The sequence below is a fragment of the Fomitopsis serialis genome (genome assembly GCF_022376445.1).
Source record: "Fomitopsis serialis strain Sig1Antser10 chromosome Unknown B0H18scaffold_38, whole genome shotgun sequence".
NCBI classification, from domain to species: Eukaryota; Fungi; Basidiomycota; class Agaricomycetes; order Polyporales; family Fomitopsidaceae; genus Fomitopsis; species Fomitopsis serialis.
Window position 1 is genome coordinate 175491 of NW_025954998.1, and position 22996 is coordinate 198486.

Genomic DNA, 22996 nt, shown 5'->3' on the forward strand with positions numbered 1-22996 from the left:
ATACCCTTGTGCTTCACAATAAGTATGATGGACAGTCTCATGTACCACTGGCACCCGATGCGCCCAACTGTGCGTTGTCAGCTCTCTCGAGGTACATGAATCTCCGTCGGCTCGATGTACCCGGGCGGACGTCGACATTTAGCCACCGCTTCATCCACACCCTTTCAAACCTGCCACGGCTCGCCAGCCTACGTCTCTGCCTATCACACATTGACGTCGACTCAGTTGAACCGAAACGAGCGCTCGCTGCGCTGGAGACGTTGGAGTTGACCGTCGTTCACATGGATGCGCTTGTCAGCCTCTTCAAGGTCGTTTCAATCCCGCGGCTCTGCAAGCTGTCCCTGCACTGGTGTAATTCTGCAAGGGTAGACCAGCTGCCTTGGAGCTCTTGGTCGTCGACACTGCGTATCCTCCGTGTCTGCATTTCAGGCCTGCCAAGGCCTGATTTCCAAGAACCTCCGTGGCATCTCATGCCGCTGATCCAACCTGTCCTGGGCCTTCATGACCTGCAAGAACTCACCGTGCATACGAGGGATACCTCTCTTGTTTGGTACGACGACGACGCTTTGGTGATGAGTCAAAGCTGGCCAAAGCTGACCACATTCCTAATCAGCGGGAATTCATTGGGGCGACATGTGGCTCTGCCCTTGCTCTCGTCGCATACCTCCGGCACTTCGCAACGAATTGTCCGGACTTGGAGCAACTTATGCTCCCCATTATCCGCGATCCAGATGTCGACCATTCGGACCTCCCTGTCCCTCAGCCTCACAGTCACCTCCGTACCCTTCTTCTGGAGTGCATAGAAGTGGCATGCATGGCATGCTACGCCCGTTACATCATCCAGATGTTTCCCAATCTTCGCGTCGACAATCAAAACGATTGTGTTCGATTTCCACACAACCCTCGTCAATACAATGACAAGAGACAATTGCGTAAAGAGCGTCAGCGTCAAAAGGACATAGAAGGCGCACGGAGCAGTGCGGACAGACTGTGACACTGAGATCTAGTACGTAGCTGCATTCTTAGACGAGAATTGTGCTCATGGTTCACGCACAGACGAACAGTGATCCAGTATCCGTCGTACAGATGACTCTTTGTCCAAATGTATCTGTCATATCATTAGCAACGATACGAAAGCATCCTGAATCTCAGTGACCTTAGGCTGTCTGATGACGGTCGAGCGTAGAGGCGCGACGCAGTCGCATGACTGAGGTACCATGTATAAGGCTTGCTGTTATACCGATGTGACGGGGCAGGTCAAGGGGATATATGCGATAAGAGTTCATCATAACGGTAGTACATGACAGCTGCGAAGTGTAGAATCCATGGTACGGGCATCGTCATGGGCTGAAATGTATCGCATAGGTACGTGCCGTGAGGCATGAGCAGACACCGGCGACCGCCTCAGGCTTGAGACTCGATGGATTTATTACACTAGCATCGGTGAAGAGACCGTACAACGAAACAGTCGAGTAGCAGGAGCGATGTGCTAGACGTCGACCAAAACATATGTAGTCCCCCGGAAGACATGGCAGCATAAGTAGTAAGCTGGTCGTTCGCTAGTAGCGGAGAGCACAATCACTCACCCTAGCAACATTACCAAAGCAATCAGCCCTCGATTCGTTGTTCGCAGCGCGTAGTGCAAGTTCAGACAGAATTCAAGACAGGTGCATGAGTGCATGAGCCCGAGCGCGTCGTCGTGGGTGTGAGCGGCCGCGCGCTCGAGACGCGACGCGAGTGTGGCGATTTCGAGCTCCGCTTAATGAGCGTGTCGCGTCGCGAGAACTTCGCGCGCGTCCTTCCTCCTCTCCCTTGTCCCTCAGTCTTACCAACTAATCTACGCGATCTACTTAGCAGTATGGTATGCCTTTCTCTTAAGACACGATTGACGAGCCGAAACTGAGTGGAGGTCGTAGACTCCCCGCGGTGGCAAACGACGTCGCTCAGTGACCCCTCCGCCTGGCTCATCGCCCCCAGCCGCAGCGCGTCCCTCGCACGCGCGACGCGACTCTGAATCGTCTCTGCCGCCTTCATCGCCTCCTCCACCCTTTTCTGACACCGATGAGAGCGTTGACGAGCGTGACGCCGTCAGAGATGTGGACGACGACGCGGAAGACGAGGACGGCGAGGACCTCTTTGGGGAGCAGCTTAATAAGTGAGTCGTAAATGTCCGATTTGACGCCTATGCGCTAAACCCGGCATCCAGTGATTATGCGGGCAACGATGCTTTGGATCGCTATTCGGACACTGGCTTGGACGACGAGGAGGACCTCGATGAGATGAGTATCGCGCAGAGGCGCGCGGCCGAGGCGCAGATGGCTGCCAGAGACCGCCGCGAACAGGGTGGCCGAAGAGGCCAACGTGCCGCGCGACGGAGTCATATGCCAAATTTCTTACAAAGCGACGATGATATGGACGACGTGGACGGCCACGGACTGCTCGCGGGCACGAAGAGGCGCACACGGCGGCAGTACGATGAGCGGGTAGAGATGGATGATATGGAGGGTGTGGAGGATGTGGGTTATGCATTCTCCTGCTGGCGGGCAAACGTTGCTCACAGGCTCTGCAGGAAATCCCACTTGAACAGCTGAGCGATATCAAAGCAAAATCGATCGTTGAATGGATCGCGAATGAGCGCGTGCGCCGCTCTATCATTCGACATTTCCGCCAGTTCCTGATGACTTATGTGGACGAGCATGGCGCATCTGTGTACGGTCAGCGTATTCGCAACCTAGGAGAAAGTGAGCCCGTCTCTGCACCCTTCCTACCACTAGGCTGACATGTCCACATTCAGACAACTCGGAGTCTCTCGAAGTCTCGTATCTGCATCTCGCGTTCTCGAAGCCAATCCTTGCGTACTTCCTAACCAATTCACCAAGCCCGATGCTTGCCATCTTCGATGAAGTAGCGTTGAACGCCATCCTCGTGTACTACCCGTCTTACGAGCGGATCCACTCCGAGGTGCACGTACGCATCACGGATCTACCACTCAGCTCGTCTCTGAGAGATCTGCGTCGGTCCAACCTCAACACGCTCGTGCGCGTGACGGGCGTAGTGACGAGGCGGACGGGCGTCTTTCCTCAGTTGAAGTATGTCAAGTTTGACTGCAGGAAATGCGGTGCGGTGCTGGGTCCGTTCTATCAGGACGCGACGAAGGAGGTGAAGATCAGTTACTGCCCGAACTGCGAGGGCAGAGGTCCATTCTCAGTTAATTCGGAACAAGTAAGTGTCATATTATGTGGCACTACGCAGCTTCGCTGAGTATTTGTATAGACCGTGTACCGGAACTACCAAAAGATGACTCTGCAGGAGTCACCGGGATCCGTTCCTCCTGGTCGGCTGCCAAGACATCGTGAGGTGATCCTCCTTTGGGATTTGATCGACATGGCAAAACCCGGCGAAGAAATAGTGAGTTATATGGATGACCTGCAATTTGTATCGCGGGCTGATGGCCACGCAGGAGGTGACAGGTATCTACCGCAACAACTTTGACGCATCCCTTAACTCGAAAAACGGCTTCCCAGTCTTCTCGACGGTCCTCGAGGCTAACCACGTCAACAAGAAAGAAGACCAATTCGCCGCGTTCCGCCTGACGGAGGAGGACGAGAAGGAGATTCGTATGCTCGCAAAGGACGACCGCATCCGCAAGCGGATTGTCAAGTCCATAGCGCCCTCAATCTATGGGCACGAAGACATCAAAACGGCGCTCGCGCTGTCGCTGTTCGGGGGCGTGCCGAAGGACATCAACCGTAAGCACCGCATCCGAGGAGACATCAACGTGCTGCTGCTGGGCGACCCCGGTACGGCGAAGTCGCAGTTCCTGAAGTACGTCGAGAAGACGGCACACCGGTCCGTGTTCGCGACGGGCCAGGGCGCGTCTGCGGTGGGTCTGACGGCGAGCGTGCGCAAGGACCCGGTGACGCGCGAGTGGACGCTCGAGGGCGGCGCGCTGGTGCTCGCGGACAAGGGGACGTGTCTGATCGACGAGTTCGACAAGATGAACGACGCGGACCGGACGTCGATCCACGAGGCGATGGAGCAGCAGAGCATCTCCATCTCGAAGGCGGGCATCGTGACGACGCTGCAGGCGCGGTGCGCGATCATCGCGGCGGCCAACCCGATTCGCGGCCGGTACAATCCGACGATACCGTTCCAGCAGAACGTCGAGCTGACGGAGCCGATCTTGTCTCGGTTCGACGTCCTCTGCGTGGTGAAGGACACGGTCGATCCAGTGCAGGACGAGCTCCTGGCTCGCTTCGTGGTGGGCAGCCATCTGCGAAGCCACCCGAAGTTCGATGCGGAGAAGGACGAGATAGAGGTCGGCACGACTCTAGATGCAGACGTGCGTATTCTTAGGTGCTGCTTCGCGGATGGATCTCATTCCTGCTTCAGGTCATCTCCCAGGACCTCCTGCGGAAATACATCATGTACGCTCGCGAGAAGATCCGGCCGAAGCTGTATGACCTCGACCAGGAAAAGCTGTCGCGTCTCTTCTCCGACCTCAGGCGCGAGTCGCTGGCCACGGGCTCGTTCCCGATCACAGTGCGGCACCTGGAGAGCATGATTCGGATGGCGGAGGCGAGCGCGAAGATGGCGCTGCGCGAGTACGTACGGGCGGACGACATCGACCTCGCCATCTCCGTGACCGTGGGCAGCTTCGTGAACGCGCAGAAGATGTCCATCAAGAGAACGCTCGAGCGGGTGCGAGGCAATGTCCCGGCCGTGCTCCGGCTCCGTGCTGACTGTTGTCTCTAGGGCTTCCGCAAGTATTTGACGCAGGCGCGTGACCACGAGGAGCTGCTCGCCTTCCTGCTTGGCCAGATCGTGAAGGAGAAGGCGCGATTCTACCAGCTGCAGCGCCATCAGCTGCCAGAAATCATCTCCATCAAGACGTCCGAGCTGGACGAGCGTGTACGTGTGCCGTTCCCTGATGTGGTATGCTGTTCCTGACGAGCCGGCGCAGGCCAAGGAGCACGACATCTTCGACACCACGCCCTTCCTGCGTTCCCGCCTATTTACAGCAAATGGTTACAAGCTGAAAGACGACGCGATCGAGAAAAGCTTCACGCACGGGGCGTGAACATGCCCTCAGGCAGTACCCGCTGTAGTCATTTTTCCTTCACACTTGCTTATACGAATGTTGTCCTGTGTGCTTGTTATATCTGTTGTACCAGCATATGGGCAATATCATGCCAGTGTATTTTGAATTCGAAAGCATGTTGTGCGCGAGCAGTTCTCGGCTCTCAATGTCCTTAGTTGGTACCAGGTAGTGCACTCTGCGATACACGAACTCACGTCCAGTGAAGGTTGCAACCCGTTTGTCATAGCGACACATTTCAAGCATGCAAGCAACAGGTGCAGAGAGAATATAATGAACACTGACGACCATGTCGGACGAAGTTGCCCTCATCAAGCTTCACCTTCACGAAGCAACATCACACAACGGGAAATAGTGACGCAGAAGACGTGTTTGGCGACTTGTGATACACGAGTAAAGCAGTAAAGATGACACACCCACCCACTTCACGAGGGAATCATAGCGTTCGGGACGGGACGGGGGACATTGACGACGAGGGATGGTAGCGATACGTATACTGAGAGAACGCCCGTGGGGGGAGGAGAATCGTACAAGTACAGCCGGATTGTGAGGACCGAGACCGCGAATCAGGGACGAGACGAGCCAGGACGAAAACGACGACTGCTACCACACAATGTGAGAGGGACGGGAGATGCGGTGGATGAGTGGGTCGGGCAAGAACAGTACAAATGATACACGCCGCGCGAGAAGCAGAGGGTCACCGACGAAAGATACAAGACGCGAGAGACATGCGCGGACCGAGCTGGGCAGCACCTAACATGGAACAAAACCATGAGACATCTAACCACCAACACGGAATGATTCAACATACTAGACACGATGCGTTTAGTACGAGCCGCCGTAGCCTCCGCCGCCGTAGCCGCCTCCGCCGCCACCAGCAGCCTGGCCTTGGTAGCCATAGCCGCCGCTGCTCGCGCCACCTGTACAGACATCGTCAGCAATGCATGACGTGAATTACGACCACGGGCGCCGCAACCTTGATCATAGCCTCCGTACGCACCCTGGCCACCATAGCCTCCTTGGTAGCCGCCGCCTCCGCCTTGGTAGCCACCGCCGCCTTCTCCAAACGAATCGTTAAGGCACAACATGTAAGCAGAGAACCTCAAGCCCACGTACCATAACCTCCACCCTGGCCACCACCACCGAAGCCTGAATGGGTTGCATTGTCAATGTCAACGATCGGATAGATCGTGTAAAAAGGCCATACCTCCGCCGCCGCCGCCGCTGCCGCGGGCGTTAGCAAGGTTGACCTTGATGCGCCTGCCATCGAGCTCCTGCTCGTTGAGGTTGCTGATAGCAGACTGGGCCTCAATGTTGGAGGAGTAGGTGACGAAGCCGAAGCCGCGCGAGCGACCGGTGTCGCGGTCGCGCATCACGATGGACTGTGCACGGGAAGGCGGTGGTCAGCTCAATGATGCAAGATATCTACCGGCTTGCGAGGATGCGCAGCGATAGATCTCCGATGGGAGATAGGTGATCGCGTACATCAAGGATGTTTCCAAACGCGGAGAAGGCCTAAGAAACGCAAGATCGCGCAACACGAGGATATCAGACACCATGCAGGAACAGAGCGCGACGCCACAAGGACGCCGCGCAGACACAAAATCACACTGACTTGACGGAGCGAATCATCGGTGGTATTCCAGCTCAAGTTGCTACAATAACACGGGGACAAACACATCAGTCGCGCACTCCTCGGGAGGAGCGCGGCGCACGAGGCACGACACAACGAAACTGACCCAACGTAAACTTTTGCAGACATGATGCGATTCTGTTATAATACAGATGGAGGACCCGTTGAACCCTTGACACAAGATCGCACGAAACCGAAACCCGGACACAGGACAGCAGACAGGTGAGAGCTGGGGGAGAGCCGTGATGAGGGAGAGGGGGCCTCCTCCCTGGCCTTATATACGCCCTGCGCGTTTCAAACTCCGGTGCCGAACCCAAAACTTCCGGCCCTTCGCGTGACTCTAGGCCCGCGCCCTTGGCGCCCCCGGCCCGTTATGGCAGGTGGTGCCTTGAGCGACCGCGCACAGATGGCAATCGCAACACCGCCCTCCCACACCGATAAGCCGACGCCACCAGCTGACGCTGACGTCGACGTCCAACTACATATCAGACACAATTATACCGCAGACGATGGATCATAGATGCGGGATGCGCACGACAACGAGATAATGACAGGAAGAAACAGTATTACTACAGTATCGTGACAGTCGTGAAAAATCGTATGCATGCAGGGGAAATCCACGAAACTCTGAGGGACGAACCCAAACTCAAACGCCCCCACTCACACTCTTTCTCTTATCTTTCTTCTTGTCCAGCTTCTTGCTCAGCTTCTTCGTCTGCCCGATGTCGCTCGACACGCTCGCCGCAGGGCTCTCCCGCGCGTCCTTCGAGCTGCCGTCGTCCTTGGACCCAGTCGTGCCCTCGCGCCGCAGCGCCGCCATGAACCCGCCAGTCTTGCCAGGCGTGCTCGAGACAGAGTCCCCGCGCGTCGACAGCCTCCGTGCGAACCGCTGGATGCCCTGCGTCGACAGCGTCCTTCTGCGCTTCCCGTCGGGATCCGGGCTCGCGGCCCCAGAGTGGGGCAGCGACTGCGCGTCCTGGAAGGTCACGCCCTGCGTGTGCTGTGGCGTCTGCGCACGCTCAGGAATCGACATCGCCTTTTGGGACGCGCCATCGTCGCCCCCCGGGAACGCGACTGGTGCAGACGCCCCGGAACCCGGGAAGGCCACGGGCGCCGCGCCGTCAGCTGAGGGGCGCGCTCCATCCGCTGCGTCAGACGGGAAGGCCACAGGAGCCTGATCATCCTCGCCCACCGAGGCAGCGGTAGCCTCTTGCGAATGCTCAGCGGCACTGGGCGCGGAGACCTCCGCTCCAGCCTCGTCCGGCGCGGCACCCGATGGGGTCTCGGTCGCTTCCGCACCTGGCTCTACCGCCGGAGTATCCGCGACATCATCCCCAGATATACCCTCGGCAGCCTCGTGCCCACCCTCGGCGTCGATCTGCGCTAGCTCGGCGTCCACCGCACCAGGCGAGTCCACGAAGTGCTCGACCGCAGGCTCCGTGCCCTCCTTCGTCGTAGAGTCCTCGACCGAATATCCACTCGCACCCTCCTTCTTGAGCGAAGCAGCAGACGGCACGTCTTCGGCACCCTGAACCTGCGCCGCCCACATCTTTGCAAATTCGCCGTTCAGCGCGAGCAGTTCGCTGTGGTTTCCCTGTTCCACGATCTGTCCATCTTTCAGGACAAGGATCCTGAAGCGGTTCGATCAGTCCACCATCTCGAAATCATAACAGATGAGTAGACTCACACGTCAGCGGTCGCGATGGTCTGCGATTGTGCGCAATGTCGTCAGTCCACAAAAAGCTTCCCATCCTCCAAAACACGCACCGAAAGCCTGTGTGCGATCGCCAATGACGACCGTCCCTCCGCGAGGTGCTGCAGCGCCTTCTGGATGTCCTTTTCCGTTGCCGTATCCAGCGCACTGTACCAGCAACGTGCGTGAGACGGGCTCTCCCACAGCAGCGGAGCCACTCTCACCTCGTAGCCTCGTCGAGCAGAAGAATGGGCGGGTTTTTAAGGAGCGTCCGCGCGATCGCCACACGCTGCTTCTCCCCCCCGCTCAACCTCACACCGCGCTCGCCCACCCGGGTGTCGTACCCGTCCGGGAAACTCAGGATCCGCTCGTGCATCTGCGCGGCCTTCGCCGCAGCCTCGATATCCTCAGAAGTGGCACCGAACCTGCCATACCTACTCCATCGTCAGCCCCCGCACCCAAAAGTGGAAAGACAGAAAGCCCATACCCGATGTTGTAGGCAATGCTCGCGTTGAACAAAACACTATCCTGGGGGACAACCCCAATCGCCTTGCGCAAGCTCAGCTGGGTCACGTCTCGGATATCCTGGCCGTCGATCAAGATGCGTCCGTCACCCTCATGCAGGTCGTAGAACCGGTAGAGCAACCGGAGCACGGTCGACTTCCCGCCACCGGACTCGCCGACGAGCGCGACGGACGAGCCCTTGGGAACCTTGAACGACACGTTGCTGAGCGCCTGGTTGCGGCCGTCGTACGAGAAGCTGACGTTCTCTGCGCCTAGTGTCAGCAATCCGTCCGTGCAGGAACTGAGTCATCACAAGCTCACCGAATGCGATCTCGCCGTCAGTGACGATCAGGTCAGGTGCGTCCGGCTTGTCGTTCACTTCCGTTGGTTCGTTCAGCAGCTTGAGCAGCTTCTCAGTGTCGACCAGCGTCTGGTTGATGGACCGGTAGATCGTGCCGAGCATGTTCAACGGGCCGTAGAGCTGGACAGATACCCAGTTAGTTACTTCACCAGATAACGACGCAGAGTTGACTCACCTGTGCAAGGTACGTGATGAAGAACACAAACTCGTAAGACTTAGACTGTCCCCTTGTCACCCGCAGCGCTACGATCATCGAACCAACCAGGAGGCCAAGGGTCTACAGGTAAGGGTGTCAATCTCATGAAACGTCGCGCGACAAGCCCGGCTACGCACGATGATGAAGTTCTGCACCAGATTGAGCAGGTTCAAAGAGACTAGGTCCACAGTCAGCTACGGCAAGGCTCGAGCAACACACACGACGTACGGATGACTTTGTACTCCAGGCTCTGGTACGCGCGGATGGCATCGCTGTAGCGGTCCGCCTCGTGCTGCTCGCCGCAGAAGTACTTCACAGTTTCGTAGTTAAGTAGGCAGTCCGTATGGATACCACGAGTGATCTATGAAACATCATCAGTGCCCTCGTGACGTTGACATTGAACTCATGTATACACACCACATCGCGGTCAACCATCTGCCTCCGCAGCCTGGTCCGCCACCTCGTGAGGATGACACTCGCAGAGACTATAGAACCATGCTCAGCGATCATGAGGCTCAATAGACATATGTCCGCACGCACCGTACGCAGCCATGACTAAGAACACGACCAGCGTGAGCGTCCACTCAAACCAGACAGCGAACAGCACGAGCGCGATCGCGATGTCGATGAACGTCGGGATCACGTTGAAGAGGAGCAGCTCGAATGCGCGGTTGATCGCCGCGCCGCGGTCGAGGATGCGCAGGATCTCGCCCGTCTTGCGGCGGAGATGGAATGCAAAGGAGAGGTTGAGCAAGTGCTCGAAAGAAAGCTGGGACATCTCTGGAAGCACAAGCCTGTCAGCGCGCCGTCCAAGGGATGCGGTACTGAGACTCATACCTCGGTCGGAGTACTGCATGACCGGAGCCCAGAGCGTCTCGCGCAGGGCCGACAGGCCACCGCTGGCCTGCAGGAAGCGAAGACCAACGTACGCGAAGAGATAGATCCATATCTTGGTCGTGTACGCGCCTTCCTCGAACATGTGCACGAGCTCTGCGAAGACCCACGGCACGAGGATGTTCACGACACGGCCGATAAGTACAACGACGATGCAGAATGCCTGCACAAATATTAAGCACGGAGATACACCACGACGACGACAAGGCACGTACAGCGAGGGTCTGGAGGGCGAAGCTCTTGGACGGCCACAGATAGGGAGAGATGCGGCGGATGCGCGCGATGATCTCGCTCCATGACGGGTCGAGGGCGACCTCCTCCTTGACATCCCTCCCCTTCAGCGGGGAGACCGCAACGGACGACGGCGCCGGTGTATGGGTGCGCGTAGTCGGCCCCGATGCGTGCAGCGTCGAACGCGCTGTCGGGCGGAAGGTGCCGTACTTGCCGTTCTCAGCTGAGACGGGTGCGAGGCCGGTAGAGGGTGCTGCGCCTTCTTCTGCGGGCAGAAGCAGACTCGTCTCGCTGCGAGACGAGTGGTCGCCGTTCTGCAAGGGGACATAGGAAACGCGGGGAGGAGAAGCGCGAAGAACAGTGGCACAAGGACCAGGACGCGGAAAGCGGGGAAGACAAAGTGGAGCAATGATTCAATGGAGAAGGGCCCTGCATGGGAACATGATCAACTTGGAGAAAGGGAAGAACCGTCGATAACCAACTCACCGTGCAGGGACGAACCCAGCAGAACAATCTGGGCAAGATCCAAGGCAAACGCCACGAGGATGCTCAACTTGAGCCTGGTCAACGTCCAGACGTCGACGCCTTGGATATCCTTCCAAGCACCGAGGGCGGCCAGTCCCGCAAATGCAATCAGACCGAGAACGGCATTGACCTCAATGCCGGTGTATGCGGGCCACACTTTGCGCAGCACGGCGTAGACGACGAACGTCAAGCCATCAAGGAAGAAGGTAAGGCCGGAGAGGGAGAGAAGAGCGAGGATGGTCGCTCTGCGGGGTGTACGGCTGGCGACGACGACGGGGGTAATGGGTGACGGAGACTGCGGAGACGGTGGGGAATGAAGACGATGGACAGGGCAGACAAGAGCACGAGAGCAGGCGAGACTATGCGCAGGGCAAGGAGCGGCTCGGGCGCCGCGGTGGTAGCGATGTTCATCGTTGCCGCCGCCGTCGATAGGCTCGACGTCGGGGTGGTCGTGAGGGTAGTGAGGATGTCGTGCGCGGGCGACTGTGGCTCTGCTCTTATCCGTTTGCGGGCTGGACGATCGGCGCGGAGAGAAAATTCAACACTTGTGCCGGCACGCAAGCGAGGGCAATCAAACCTTGCGATCTAAGCGAGTCGGTCCTGGCGCACGCAGCGACGACTTGCAGGCGGCCTCGACGACGGCGGCGACGACGGCGACACGATGGTCGGTATCAAGAAGAACGATGCACTCGGCGGCGTGCAGCTACGGGCCCGCGCAGCGCAGGTTTTAGCGGCAGGCGACCGCCAGATGCGGCTGATGTCATCCAACACGCCCCAAACGCGTGCCCAAGCGCCGCCACAACCGCGTCCTCGTCCCCGCGCCAATGCCAAGCAATATTGCTCTCAACGTATTCTGGCCGAAAAAACAAGGCAACCGGCCGCACAGCAGCCAGCAGCCAGGATGGCGAGGTGTCGTGGAGGCACCGTATGCAGACTCAGCCCGAGCAAGTTCACCACGCCCATGTCGGCACTCGGAGTGCCTCCGGACGACGGATCCTCTTCTCAATTGTAAGTACCACCTTCGACCCCGGGACCGCGTGATCATTTGCTGCGAGCAGCTAGAAACGCAGAACAGGCGTGGTACCCTCCATTGCTCAGGCCCTCGGAAATGGCATAGTAGTGCTTCGCCGCGGAACACAACTACTCACGCGCTCATCTCGTATGTGCTCAGATGAGTCTTATGATAATGCTACCTCACCGCAGATGATGAACACGACGATACGCGCCTTAGCACGGGTCGATGTTGTGATCTCGACGACTCGGAATGGCAAGGCTAGTCGGTGGGTGGTAGTAATCACGATTCCTCGCCAGCAGTACTCTGATAAGTGCCGTTCTCGGTGCGATTTGCTGCCCACATAGGGTCGGAGGCGACTCGCTCCTAGACTTTGAGACGGGATGGACATCTTTCCCGGTTATCGCACGCACCATTCTCGTCAACAAACACTATTGCCCGAGTATAAGGTCACGCGTACGCCCTTCTTCGACCTGTGACCAGTCGTAAGTTATTCGATGAGCATCGCCCCCCGTCAGTAATGACCATGCCCACCTTAGGATGATCGCCAGGTGCCGCCGCATCTCTTCAGATCGCCTAGTGACCACGACCCTAGCAAGAACGCTATGGTAAACCTAATAGTGCACACGAGCCCCGTCAGTATAGGTTCGACACAGACCCCACATGTGAATGTGGTGGATGGTTCCAGGTTCAAGTCTTTCTTCGAGACTAGGTTCACGCGCGGTGCTCCTTTCCTTCCTTTCTACAGTCGCGCAAATTCTTTTCCTGTGCAGCTCAAGCACAACTACAGCTTGTGACGCAGGAGGCGCGATCCAATCTCTGCAGTGCTACTACTGGTAACTACACGAGGACTACTCAGCATCATGACCTTACTTCGTGGGTGAAACTACTCTCGTGTCGGTACGCTTCTCAACTAAATTACATATCTTAGATCCCAGAGGCGTGCATCGGCACGTCCCTCTGTCAACCGGCCTGCACATAGGTCCGCCCGATATGACTCTCGACGTAGTGTGGACCCTAACACCGCTAAGTGCTCACTCACTCATGAAGGAGTCACCGTGGGCTGCTATGGTTTATGCCTCTCATACCGCCACGTGTGCTGAGCATCCGCAGACAGTACCTCGGTCTCCCAGAGCTCCTCGAAACGTCAACGATCTCGCCGCCGTCGGTGGAGCCCGGGGCTGCGTTACTGCATCCACAAATCTTCCGACATACCAAGAGCCTTTACAACGGTATGTTCTTACCATGCGTGTGAGGAAAGACCGGCTTCTGGCGTGCAAGGCCCTCAACCATGAGGCCTTGAGGCCCCGAGCACTGCACGATTGCGTGACGTTCGCTCTCGCGCCGCGCGTGCAGTTCGTCCCCTAAGGAGAATCAGCGTGTCTGCAGAGTCGGGGGAAGGGGTGGATATGTATCCATGCCTGTATGTCTGTCTCTGATTTGTGTCAGTTTGCATAATTCGTCGAAAGGTCTTCGGACAGCTGACCCTCGCGTTCTAGACACCGAGGATCCTCCATGTGAGTAACCCCGGGCTCCCGGTTGAAAGACAGGAGGTGGTATGGGCCGACGTCTGTGTCAGTGCTCAGGTTGCAGTTTGCTTGCTCAAGTGTGCGTCCGCAGGGCATCCTGCAACGGATAAGATCTGCGCCTACCTTCCCTTATCGCCCATTCTTTCAGGGATCGCCAATCACCGTATAGTTCTAGGAGAAGCACGAAGAGGGAAACGTGCGTATCGCGCTGACATGCTGTCGCGGACCGCATCGGCAAACGATGAGATCATCCATATGCTATTGACAGCCCTACTAAAGTAAGAGCAGAGCTGGAGAACGTCAGATAATAGTGTGCAATTGAATATACACCCTCCAGTGAGAGCCCTATAATCCGAGCACGAAGTGAAACAGTTGCAGTGGTAGGGAGCGTGGCGAGGTGTATGTTATAACTTATGTAGTGTGGGCAGGGAATGACAGCCAAGCGAAGGAATGCTACATTTAAACCGGCAAGAACGAAAATCTACGAATACAGCAGAAGGTTATGAAGAGAAGATTGAAATATCTACAGGTATCTTGTTGCGAGATCGAAACGAATGTCGGGTCCAACGTGCCAGACGTCAGGGTCTCGATTAACTTGAGCCTAGGTCATCAAGATTCTGGTTGGTATTCGCTAGTAAGTGGTGTACTACGTAGAGGGAGCAGAGAGCAACAACTCACTAGTGAGCCGCGATAAGTATGCACTCATGATCCGCCGAATGCAGACCTACTCTACCGGGAGCAGGTTGCCCTTCTTCAGCACGAACGCCTTCCACACTATTTCCTGTTCCACGATATCGTGCGCCCTGATTGCGAGTGCCGCCGCCAACATGAGTCTTTGGCTCTGCCCACTCTCGGCGTCGTCGCGGGACGTACCCATCCCGTAACTGAACAGTCCGCTGCCCCCGAGGCACTCCATGTCATCCGGAAGAACAACCTCGACGTCGTCGTCCGCCTCCGGACTCTGCGACGGCGTCATCGGACGGGATGAGGAGTCGGAGGATGAGGAGTCGGTGGCTAATGACGAGGTCGAGGCGGAGGCCGCGCTGTACAGCGAAGCCGAGCGGGCGAGTGAGTTGCCGGAACACGTAGACGCAGTGTCCGACAGCACAGGCGTCGGGAGAGGCCTCAACGCGGGCTTCGCGCACGACGACTCGGCGTTCGGTCGTGGAAGAGGGCGCGGCCGAGGAGGATGACTGTCGGTGACCGTACTTGTGGATGCGATAGACGGGAGGCGCCGATGCACGCTCCCGGTTCGCATTTCCGTGGGTCTATATCTGCGCTGCATGACCTCGGAGGTATAGGAAGCGGGCGCAGCATTTTGGTGCTCGGTGGTTTGGGCAATGAACGAGGAGATGACTACGTCGGGAGTGCAAGAGGACAGGACGCAGTTCTGCAAGCCGTGAATTGAAGACGGGGCCCACGAAGTTGCTGGACGAGGCTGAACAAGACACGAAGGGCGCGGGAAGCGACACCTATAGCAAAAGCCGCACGATGTAAGGACGCATGTGTCAGACTCGGAACACTAAACGAAGCAGAAGAAGAAGCGCACTTTGGAAGGGTTCCATGGCGGAACATTGAAGTGGCTTAGACTTGGATGGAGGTCATGACGGCCTGGATCGTCGCCGAAGGCCGCACGCGTAGAATCTAAAAAGATTACTGTTGTCAGAACCGATGCATTCGATGCGTTTTAGACCTTTCACAGGGCACGGTTGGGACACGGCGCACCGCAGAGGACAAGACAGGATGCTCGGTTCACCGGATTCAGTTGGTTTCTGAACGGTCTTAGCTGTGCAGAAGCGATCGGTGTCGGCTCAGCGTACAGCCACCACCTTTGCCAAGAGGTGACTGCTTCCACCCATCGCCGTTCGCCACTGCAACTGGCTATTATATTAGTATGGGTGATCAGCCGTGATCTCGCCCTCTGCCCGACCAAGACACATAAATGAGTAGCTCCGCCGCCAAATCTTCTGTACCTCAGGGCATATACGATGGCCTTGTGCCACGTAGCCATAAGGAACCACTGGTAGGATGAATGAACCGCAAATAGCATGCCACGCGCATCGTGCCCACTTCGTGACGGGGAGATGCTTTGAGGCCACCAGCATTGCAGATGGCTTGAGTATTGAATTGAATGCTTAGTATCAGTGGGTCTCGGGGCTAAGCCACGCCTTCGCAAGCTTGTATCTGGGACACACCCCTTTAAAATTATTCTGCTCACGCCTTTACTGCGTGCAGGAGCCTTATACTGCGAAGGGGGCTACAGCCTAGGGTTTAGCTCCAACGCCTCTGACCACGATGCATATTCTTCGGCAGCCGCGAGCAACTTCTTCGCTTTGTCACCATCGTGGCCACCGAGTCTTGGCCCAGCGGAAAATGGAGAGGGGATTGGGCAGAGATGCCAACCGGTAGATGATCTCCACGCCCTTGATTGGGTCTGACATACCCTCGCCCTTCAGCATCTTGCTCAGGTCGGGTTGCTTGTAAGCAGGATGCGCAGGGGCGACGTCTCCTCTACCGTGACCGCCTGTGTAGAATGAACCGGGTTCGAGATGATGACCTGCGAGTGATGTGACGTTAGTACATGCACTGGCAGTTGTTGTAACGCGGAGGTGTAGTTGCGACGCCTACCTTGATGTTCCAGGCTGGGTCAACTTCCACAGCGAGAGCCTCGGATATGCCCTCCATGGCTGCGTTCTAGTAAGCCACCGCAGTCTTCAAGTTCGTTTCTACTCACCAAACTTGGTCCCGCAGTAGAAACCGAGGCGGGGAGACCCCGAGATCCACAGACCGAAGAGTTCTGTATCAAACGTCCCCCAGCTGGCTGTTAAGCTCGCGGAAGCAATGCACCGCGGCCGAAGTGACATTGACCGCGCCCCAGAGGTTCAGTTCGAATAAGTCGCGCGCCATGTCGTCCGGGGTGCCTTCGACTGGTCCGAGGACTAACTTCCCCGCGTTATTGAACACGACGTCGACCCGACCAAAGTGCGCGTGCGCGGCGCTGAAGGCCTGCTTGACTTCATCTGACTTGGTGACGTCGAGCTTAAGCGTGAGAAGCTGCGAGGAGGAGTATTTCGACGAGAGATCCGACAGCACTTCTGCTTCCTCAATGTGCGGCAACCTTGTCGCCGTGCCTCAGCGCACTCTCCGTCACGAGTCGTCCAAAGCCGGAGGATGACCCGGTTACTTCGCCGCGTCAGCACCGTTAGCCAGATGTCTGGGAGAAAACTCACCGAGCCATACTTTCCCGTCATGCTAGGAAGCGTCGTTGCAAGTTCAATGTGCGAAAAAAGTGCTCGCTGGCGGCTACGTATGTCCAACCGCTCACTGGCAGAGATATATAGCCTCTGGCACACTGACGCCACGCTGACATAGACAGGCCGGTGTGGTGTTCGGCGTATCATAGCAGATTACTGAGCAGCTCAAAGAACGAATTGTGGGTTGACTAGTCAGACTGTCATTTTGAACCTTGACAGTGAGCGAATATGGTCAGGATTCGGGCAGAGAAGACTGTCCCCGAGTCTGTAAACCCGGATGGCGCTCGTGGGAAAACACGATCACGAGATCTGGGATCTCTAAACTCGAACCGTGTCGAATCTCGATGTGGCTCAATGTGGCTGCTCCGAGTGCTCTGCCGTCCTATCTCCATCCACGCCGCCATCTTGCGTGCGCGTTACCCCTCCTCCCCGCCTTCTCCTACTCTTGATTGCTCATCTACTCAATATCTTGGATCTACTCAATACTAACCGGACCGTGACGAAGACTTATGTCTACCAGTAACGGCACCCATCTCACAACTTCGCGCGTCAACCGGCTGTTCCGACCATTACGCGCCAAATGCACAACCCTAGCAGATTTCTCGGCTCCGAGGTCGCATAAAAGACCTCTGGTGTCTGTGACCTACTCGAATCGCTCACGCCCCCTTCCACGAACCGCGTCCACGGACCACGACGCGCCTCCACTGGCCATTTTACAGCCGCCCGAGAGTCTCGGGTCGCGTATACATTTTGACCGCACCAGTCTTGACAATGTCCAGCTCTCGCGGAAGATCTACGAAGTACGCGATGCATTCCGAAGTGTCGTACAGGCTGCCCTCGGCACGGAATCGACAGGTCCGCGCAACGACGCGCCGCCCATTCGATCTCTGGCATCGATGTGCGCCGCCATGATCGGCGAGAACATCCAAGCTGAGATAGTTGCTCGCCAAGACGAACTCGAGGATGAACTTGAGGACTCGTCCACAAACATCACTACCGACATCCAGGAGGAACTGTACGAGGCCGTTCCTCTTCACTATCGAAGGTACGCCCGCCGGTCTACCACTTTAGCCGATGAAGTTACTGAACGGTTCTCTAGCCATACTGTTATCTCTCATGCTCTGACTCTTGTTCTCGAGACATGTCCCCACCATCCCACACTCTTGACAGCGCTCCTCGAGGTGTGCCTCTCTCACACCCTATCCATCGAATCCCACCTCGTTCTCCACGCGTTGTTTCTCGAGTCTATCCGCTCTTCCGTCACTGGCAGCTCGACTTGTCCCCTTCTTCATCCCGCACACACCAACTACCTCACGACTCTCCGTTCATCATGCTGCTCCAGAGACCATCGCGCGAGCGCCAACTACCATCGCCTTGACAACTCGACCTTCGCGGCCTTATTCGTGGACGCGCTCTCGCAGTCCCAGGCTGGGCGCGTCGACGCGTGGACGTCGAAACCTGTTGCCCGCCTGGCGAGGGACTTGCGCGCACAGGACTTACCGGCGTTCCTGCAGCTATGCTCAGGATTGGCGCACGATATTGTCGAGACCGACAAAGGTCAGGCCCGAAGCCGGTCCAAGAGGAAGTCCCACGTTCTAGAGCCCCTCGAAGACAAGTTGAGGCCCCGGCTTGCCAAGTGGACGAAGTCGGCGCTGGACCATCTAGCTGCAAGAGAGTCGCAGGCCGAAAGCGGTGACCCGGCAGCAACTCGCCCTTACGCAGAAGACGTCCAGCACACAGTTGACTTCTTGCTGTACATATCGAGCACCGGTCTTCAAGTCCGACCAGAACGTGGCTCGCCCAAACAGCCCAGCGCGGCAGACACTCTCATCTGCCTAGCGACCTACTGCCTCGCTAGCCCAGTACTACCCACTCTACCCCTCGGCGACCGGGAGACTCTCGCCGCGTTCCTCCGCTCCTGCGCGCCCAACACGGACACCTACGGCGCCCTCGTCGGCCTATTCTTCATCGTCCCTGTTCCCGCTGACCCTACGAGTCCCTTCGACTTCCCGCTCGCGCTCGAGCGCGCCCCGTCAGAAGACAGCACACCCCAGCCCACGCCCCCGCCTACGCCTCAGCTCACACAGACGGAGGCTATGCAGGTGCTCAGACGTTACGCTCGTGCACTGCGCGCACACCGACTGTACCTGCTCGAGGCGAGCCTCTGGGGCAACGCCCTCAGGCAGATCGAGGACGTGATCTTGACGGGAGGGATGGGCGGCGCGCATCCGTTCCTGCCCAGGCGCGGTGCAGAGGCGGGTGAGGACCTGCATGCGCTGAGGGAGGAACTCGTGGGGAGGGTCGAGGGCGCAGAGGCGCGTTGCTTCAGTACGGGCGCAGGGGCGCAGCAGACGGCCAATGCGATTCTGGGCGCAGGCGGCCCGCAAGCGGGTCCTTCTACGTCCTCCGGAGAGTGGGTTTGGGAGGACATGATCGGCTCGTGGGTGCAGAAGACCCCCGAGGTGCAACGCCCTACGAAACGGAGGAAGGTCCAGCAATCGAAACCGCTCCCCGCTGTCGAGCTGCACGCGCCTCGCAAACTGCGATCTCAGTCTGGTCCGAAAAAGCCTGAGCGTCAGCCACGGCGGTCTCAACCGGGCCAGGCCACTGTGGCCTCCTCCAGCTCGCGGACATCCAGACAGTCGACGCCCACGATTGTTGCCAGTCCCCCTCATGATGACGATGACGAGGAGACGTTGGCGAGCTCGGAGTTCGAGGACTTCCCTGGGCTCAGCCAGAACAAGAAGCGTGTGCGACGAAGTCCCCCTCGTAGTCTCAAGACCGAGAAGCCCGAAAAAGAGGTCGACAGCGCTGGCGAAGAGGACGAGCGGCGTACTACAGGTACCGCAAAAGAAGGCCTGGAGCATTATGTCCAGCCCCGTGGTCGTGCAGTCAAAAGGCCATCAAATGCAGCGCACCACGCGACGCAGAGCGTGATATCCCTGCACCCCGAGCGGAAGACAAAGGCACTTCCAAAGCCTGCAAGATCCTTGTCAGCGTGCTTCCGCAGCCGAAGCCACGCACTCAGCCTGCTCGCGAAGAGAGTGACGACGATCTTGAGGACTCGGAGGAGGACGAACCTTCTCGAATGTGCACTGCCGAGGATCTCTCGTCCGATGACGCGTTGAATCTGTTCGCGTATCCGTCTTCACCTGTGGCGCAGCCGCGTCGAAAGAGCACTGTGAAGCACCTCTAGCCCTCGATATCTTGGACATCTGTTTTCTTGCCCTGTTGTTGTTTTGTTGTACCACATCCGGTCGTGCAAATCTCATCTCGTCGTCACTCGTCGTCTTGTAATAACTTAGCTGTATTGGTGTTTGCCGTATGTACTGAATATCTACTCATAGTTTGGGTTTCCGTTCTTGCCTACGCATCTCGTACGGTATCCTGTCCTGGCAATCATCCGAACAACTTTGTCGCAGCTATGGAATTCCGAAGTCATGATGAGAGTGACGCACCTTGTCGACCTTCTATCTGTGGAGACCACCGGTATCGTAACAGTCCTGAATCACGGCAGAACACCGTGAATCCTGGTTCATGTCAGTCACCAGGAGAACGTTATGTAGCTTGACGTGCCTAAGTATCCAGCTGCTGACTGGCAGTGGAGACGTGCCTGACTCGGGCTGACTGGAAGTGTCAAGCAGAGTCAGCACGATCGTGATCCTCAGGATTGATCGTACGATCGGACGCTCCACAACGCCAGGTGGCTAATTTCCTTCCGCGAAGGACTTGCGAAGCACGGATTGTCCGGTGACCGCTCAGACCTTCCATGCCTGTGTCCCCGAGCGCCCGTAGCTGGACATCCCGCAGCGCCACAACACTGGCAGCCTAACCCAGGTGCGAGCAGTTCAGACTCGCACTATGCAATGGTCAGCAGATATCGATGATTGCCGCTGCGGTGGACACTATCATGACATTGGCGTCGTACTAGCCTGTCAACCTCGAGTAGGCATACACGAAGGACATTCAGCAAACCCCCGTACACACAGATGCAGATAGCTGAGACGAGAAAACATACAAACGCCGTCACTATCGCCAATCAGAGAAGTTCTACGTGCAACTGATCCGGGGTGTGAGAGACCGTGCGAGGAGCTCATAAACGTCGGTGTGAGGACCTTCTCAGTCGACGTTCCCTCGAGCTCGCACTGACATCCAGTTCGAGTCGACACCCTTGGCGCCGGCCCTCGATCCGGACCGTCTCTCGCGGGATGCATGAATGGCGCGCGCAGCCGTGGCGCACGATCTACTTCGCCTACCAAGGCCTCCTCACAGTCTTCTTCCGCGTACCATGGCTCGTCCTCACCAATCTGCCGCGGTCACGAAGGCCACATCCTAGCTGGTCACTCCTCAAATGCGTGTTCTTGCCCATTCTCAGGGTCTGGTCGGAGTTCGGGCCCATCGCGGAGAGGTGAGTCCCGCGAGTTGCAGCCCCGTCGTCCGTCCGCTGAACGTTCCGTTCGACCCGGTGTGTCAACGCGCTACGCAGGACGGGCAACATCATCGACTCCCCGACGCACCGCGCCATCCCTCGTGGCCGCGGCATGCACGCCCTCTGGCTCGAGCCCAACCCCGCGCTCATCCTCGGCCGTGTAAAACACTGGGCTGCACAGGCGAACGTCCACCCCACGCGCATTCCGGGGTACTGGCAGACCAGCAGCCCGGACGTCGACCCCAATGCCCCGCCCGTGCCCGGCGAGCGCGTGATACTGTTCTTCCACGGCGGAGGATATTTATCCTCGTCCGCGCACCCGCATTACCTCATGGGCAGGCATTCGCGTATCCACCTCCAGCACATCTCCCGCGTGCGACGAGCGCTGGCCGTGGAGTACCGCCTGACGGACCTCTCGCCCTCGCCTCCGCCAGAAGGGCGCAACCCGTTCCCCGCCGCCCTCCTCGACGCGATTACCGGCCTGGACTACCTCCTCAACATCGTCGGCTTCGCGCTGGAGGACGTCGTGGTCCTCGGCGACAGCGCGGGCGCGAACCTCTCCCTCGCGCTCGCGCGCTACCTCGTCGAGAACGTCAAGGAGCTGCACGAGCGCGTCCCCGCCAAGTTCCCCAGCCCCGCGGCGGTGCCGGCGTACCACCTTGTGCTGCTGAGCGTGTGGGCGGATATGGGGACGTCGCATGCGGGTGCGGGGAGCTCGGCGGCGAGGAATGTGCACGATTACCTGGTGGACTCGTTGCAGGGCCCGCTGTGGGCTGCGTCCCGCCTGTATCCGGGCCCGCTAGGGCTCGAGGCGATGAATACGAACGAGTACATCTCGCCGGCGTCGAAGCATGTGGACGCGAGCTTCAAGGGCTTTCCGAGGACGTTCGTCGAGGTGGGGGACATGGAGCGGTTCCTGGACATGGTGGTGACGCTCAAGGAGAGGATGGTAAGAGATTTGGGAGAGGGGAGGGACGGTGTGAAGTATTTCGAGGCGAGGGGGGCCATTCACGACCATTTGCTGTTCCCGCTTAACGAGCCTGAGGATAAGGCAGTGTTGGCTGCAATCGGGGACTGGGTCGCTGAGAGCGATAAGTGAAGAGTAGAGTGAATAATGTGGATCAAGCTCCTAGCGGTGTAACAGTACTATCATATCATACCCCCTTCAGCGTGTTTGCGACCGTCTGCAATGCTCACCGGTGACAGCTGTGGTCGTGCTAATCTCACCACGGCCCACTGGGACAGGTCGCATTGAAGCGGCTTCGGGGAAAGCGCAAAAGGCCGCGACCGCACGTCGACATGACTGTCATGCATAACTTAGGGGTTAGCTACGTTCTTGGGGTCGTTTAGGCAGAAACTGTCACAATGAAAGTCAATTTGTATCGCCAAATCCGGAAAAAGACATGCCTTATTGGGATGCGATGCCTGACCAAGACAGGAGCAGCTCTTCTCCTCTCTACTCTCTACTAAGACTCGCAGAACGCTGAAGATGAAAATCCTCCCATCCAATGACCCGGAGGAAAAGTGACGATGTGACTGACTGCATGATGTGCGGAATCTGTCAAACCCCATATCGTATCTGCACAATCCCTTCGGCCGGGTATCGGGAGTCGCAAGGTCCGGAAGGTGGCCCTGTT

The 22996-nt window shown here is 57.7% G+C and overlaps 7 protein-coding genes across 7 annotated transcripts; 3 read left to right on the top strand and 4 right to left on the bottom strand.

The window, feature by feature from the left end:
* The first annotated feature begins 1818 nt into the window (after positions 1-1818).
* On the top strand, positions 1819-5311 carry B0H18DRAFT_909020 (MCM-domain-containing protein). Its single transcript, XM_048041530.1, has 10 exons — positions 1819-1861; positions 1917-2155; positions 2207-2516; positions 2570-2741; positions 2795-3222; positions 3274-3408; positions 3461-4342; positions 4393-4701; positions 4756-4911; positions 4964-5311. The coding sequence occupies exons 1-10, from the start codon at positions 1859-1861 to the stop codon at positions 5078-5080; spliced, it is 2751 nt and encodes a 916-aa protein (XP_047892812.1). The 5' UTR covers positions 1819-1858; the 3' UTR covers positions 5081-5311.
* A 139-nt stretch (positions 5312-5450) lies between these two features.
* On the bottom strand, positions 5451-6979 carry B0H18DRAFT_1010681 (uncharacterized protein). Its single transcript, XM_048028937.1, has 8 exons — positions 6838-6979; positions 6714-6753; positions 6584-6613; positions 6306-6480; positions 6215-6247; positions 6099-6158; positions 5910-6018; positions 5451-5851 (listed from the first exon to the last, which is right to left on the bottom strand). The coding sequence occupies exons 1-7, from the start codon at positions 6858-6860 to the stop codon at positions 5924-5926; spliced, it is 456 nt and encodes a 151-aa protein (XP_047892813.1). The 5' UTR covers positions 6861-6979; the 3' UTR covers positions 5451-5851; positions 5910-5923.
* A 189-nt stretch (positions 6980-7168) lies between these two features.
* On the bottom strand, positions 7169-11638 carry B0H18DRAFT_1010688 (uncharacterized protein). The gene is made up of 15 exons (XM_048028938.1): positions 11457-11638; positions 11097-11430; positions 10978-11039; positions 10595-10924; positions 10323-10542; positions 10026-10265; positions 9903-9970; positions 9714-9846; positions 9623-9663; positions 9465-9566; positions 9250-9409; positions 8912-9194; positions 8649-8858; positions 8495-8592; positions 7169-8345 (listed from the first exon to the last, which is right to left on the bottom strand). Exons 1-15 carry the CDS (start codon positions 11544-11546, stop codon positions 7378-7380), a joined length of 3339 nt encoding a protein of 1112 aa, XP_047892814.1. The 5' UTR covers positions 11547-11638; the 3' UTR covers positions 7169-7377.
* Positions 11639-14123: 2485 nt separating this feature from the next.
* On the bottom strand, positions 14124-15614 carry B0H18DRAFT_395289 (uncharacterized protein). The gene is made up of 3 exons (XM_048037914.1): positions 15226-15614; positions 14355-15148; positions 14124-14293 (listed from the first exon to the last, which is right to left on the bottom strand). Exons 1-2 carry the CDS (start codon positions 15249-15251, stop codon positions 14401-14403), a joined length of 774 nt encoding a protein of 257 aa, XP_047892815.1. The 5' UTR covers positions 15252-15614; the 3' UTR covers positions 14124-14293; positions 14355-14400.
* A 126-nt stretch (positions 15615-15740) lies between these two features.
* Positions 15741-17185, bottom strand: B0H18DRAFT_1010702 (uncharacterized protein). The gene is made up of 9 exons (XM_048028939.1): positions 17129-17185; positions 16907-16928; positions 16818-16859; positions 16524-16774; positions 16435-16497; positions 16411-16414; positions 16280-16363; positions 16080-16233; positions 15741-16033 (listed from the first exon to the last, which is right to left on the bottom strand). The coding sequence occupies exons 1-9, from the start codon at positions 17132-17134 to the stop codon at positions 15934-15936; spliced, it is 726 nt and encodes a 241-aa protein (XP_047892816.1). The 5' UTR covers positions 17135-17185; the 3' UTR covers positions 15741-15933.
* A 254-nt stretch (positions 17186-17439) lies between these two features.
* Positions 17440-20058, top strand: B0H18DRAFT_877604 (uncharacterized protein; the record flags this gene model as incomplete). The annotated part of the gene is made up of 2 exons (XM_048040570.1): positions 17440-17975; positions 18030-20058. 2 exons carry the CDS (start codon positions 17440-17442, stop codon positions 20056-20058), a joined length of 2565 nt encoding a protein of 854 aa, XP_047892817.1.
* Positions 20059-20825: 767 nt separating this feature from the next.
* On the top strand, positions 20826-22585 carry B0H18DRAFT_1010706 (alpha beta-hydrolase). The gene is made up of 2 exons (XM_048028940.1): positions 20826-21338; positions 21417-22585. Exons 1-2 carry the CDS (start codon positions 21139-21141, stop codon positions 22456-22458), a joined length of 1242 nt encoding a protein of 413 aa, XP_047892818.1. The 5' UTR covers positions 20826-21138; the 3' UTR covers positions 22459-22585.
* The last annotated feature ends 411 nt before the right edge of the window (positions 22586-22996 follow it).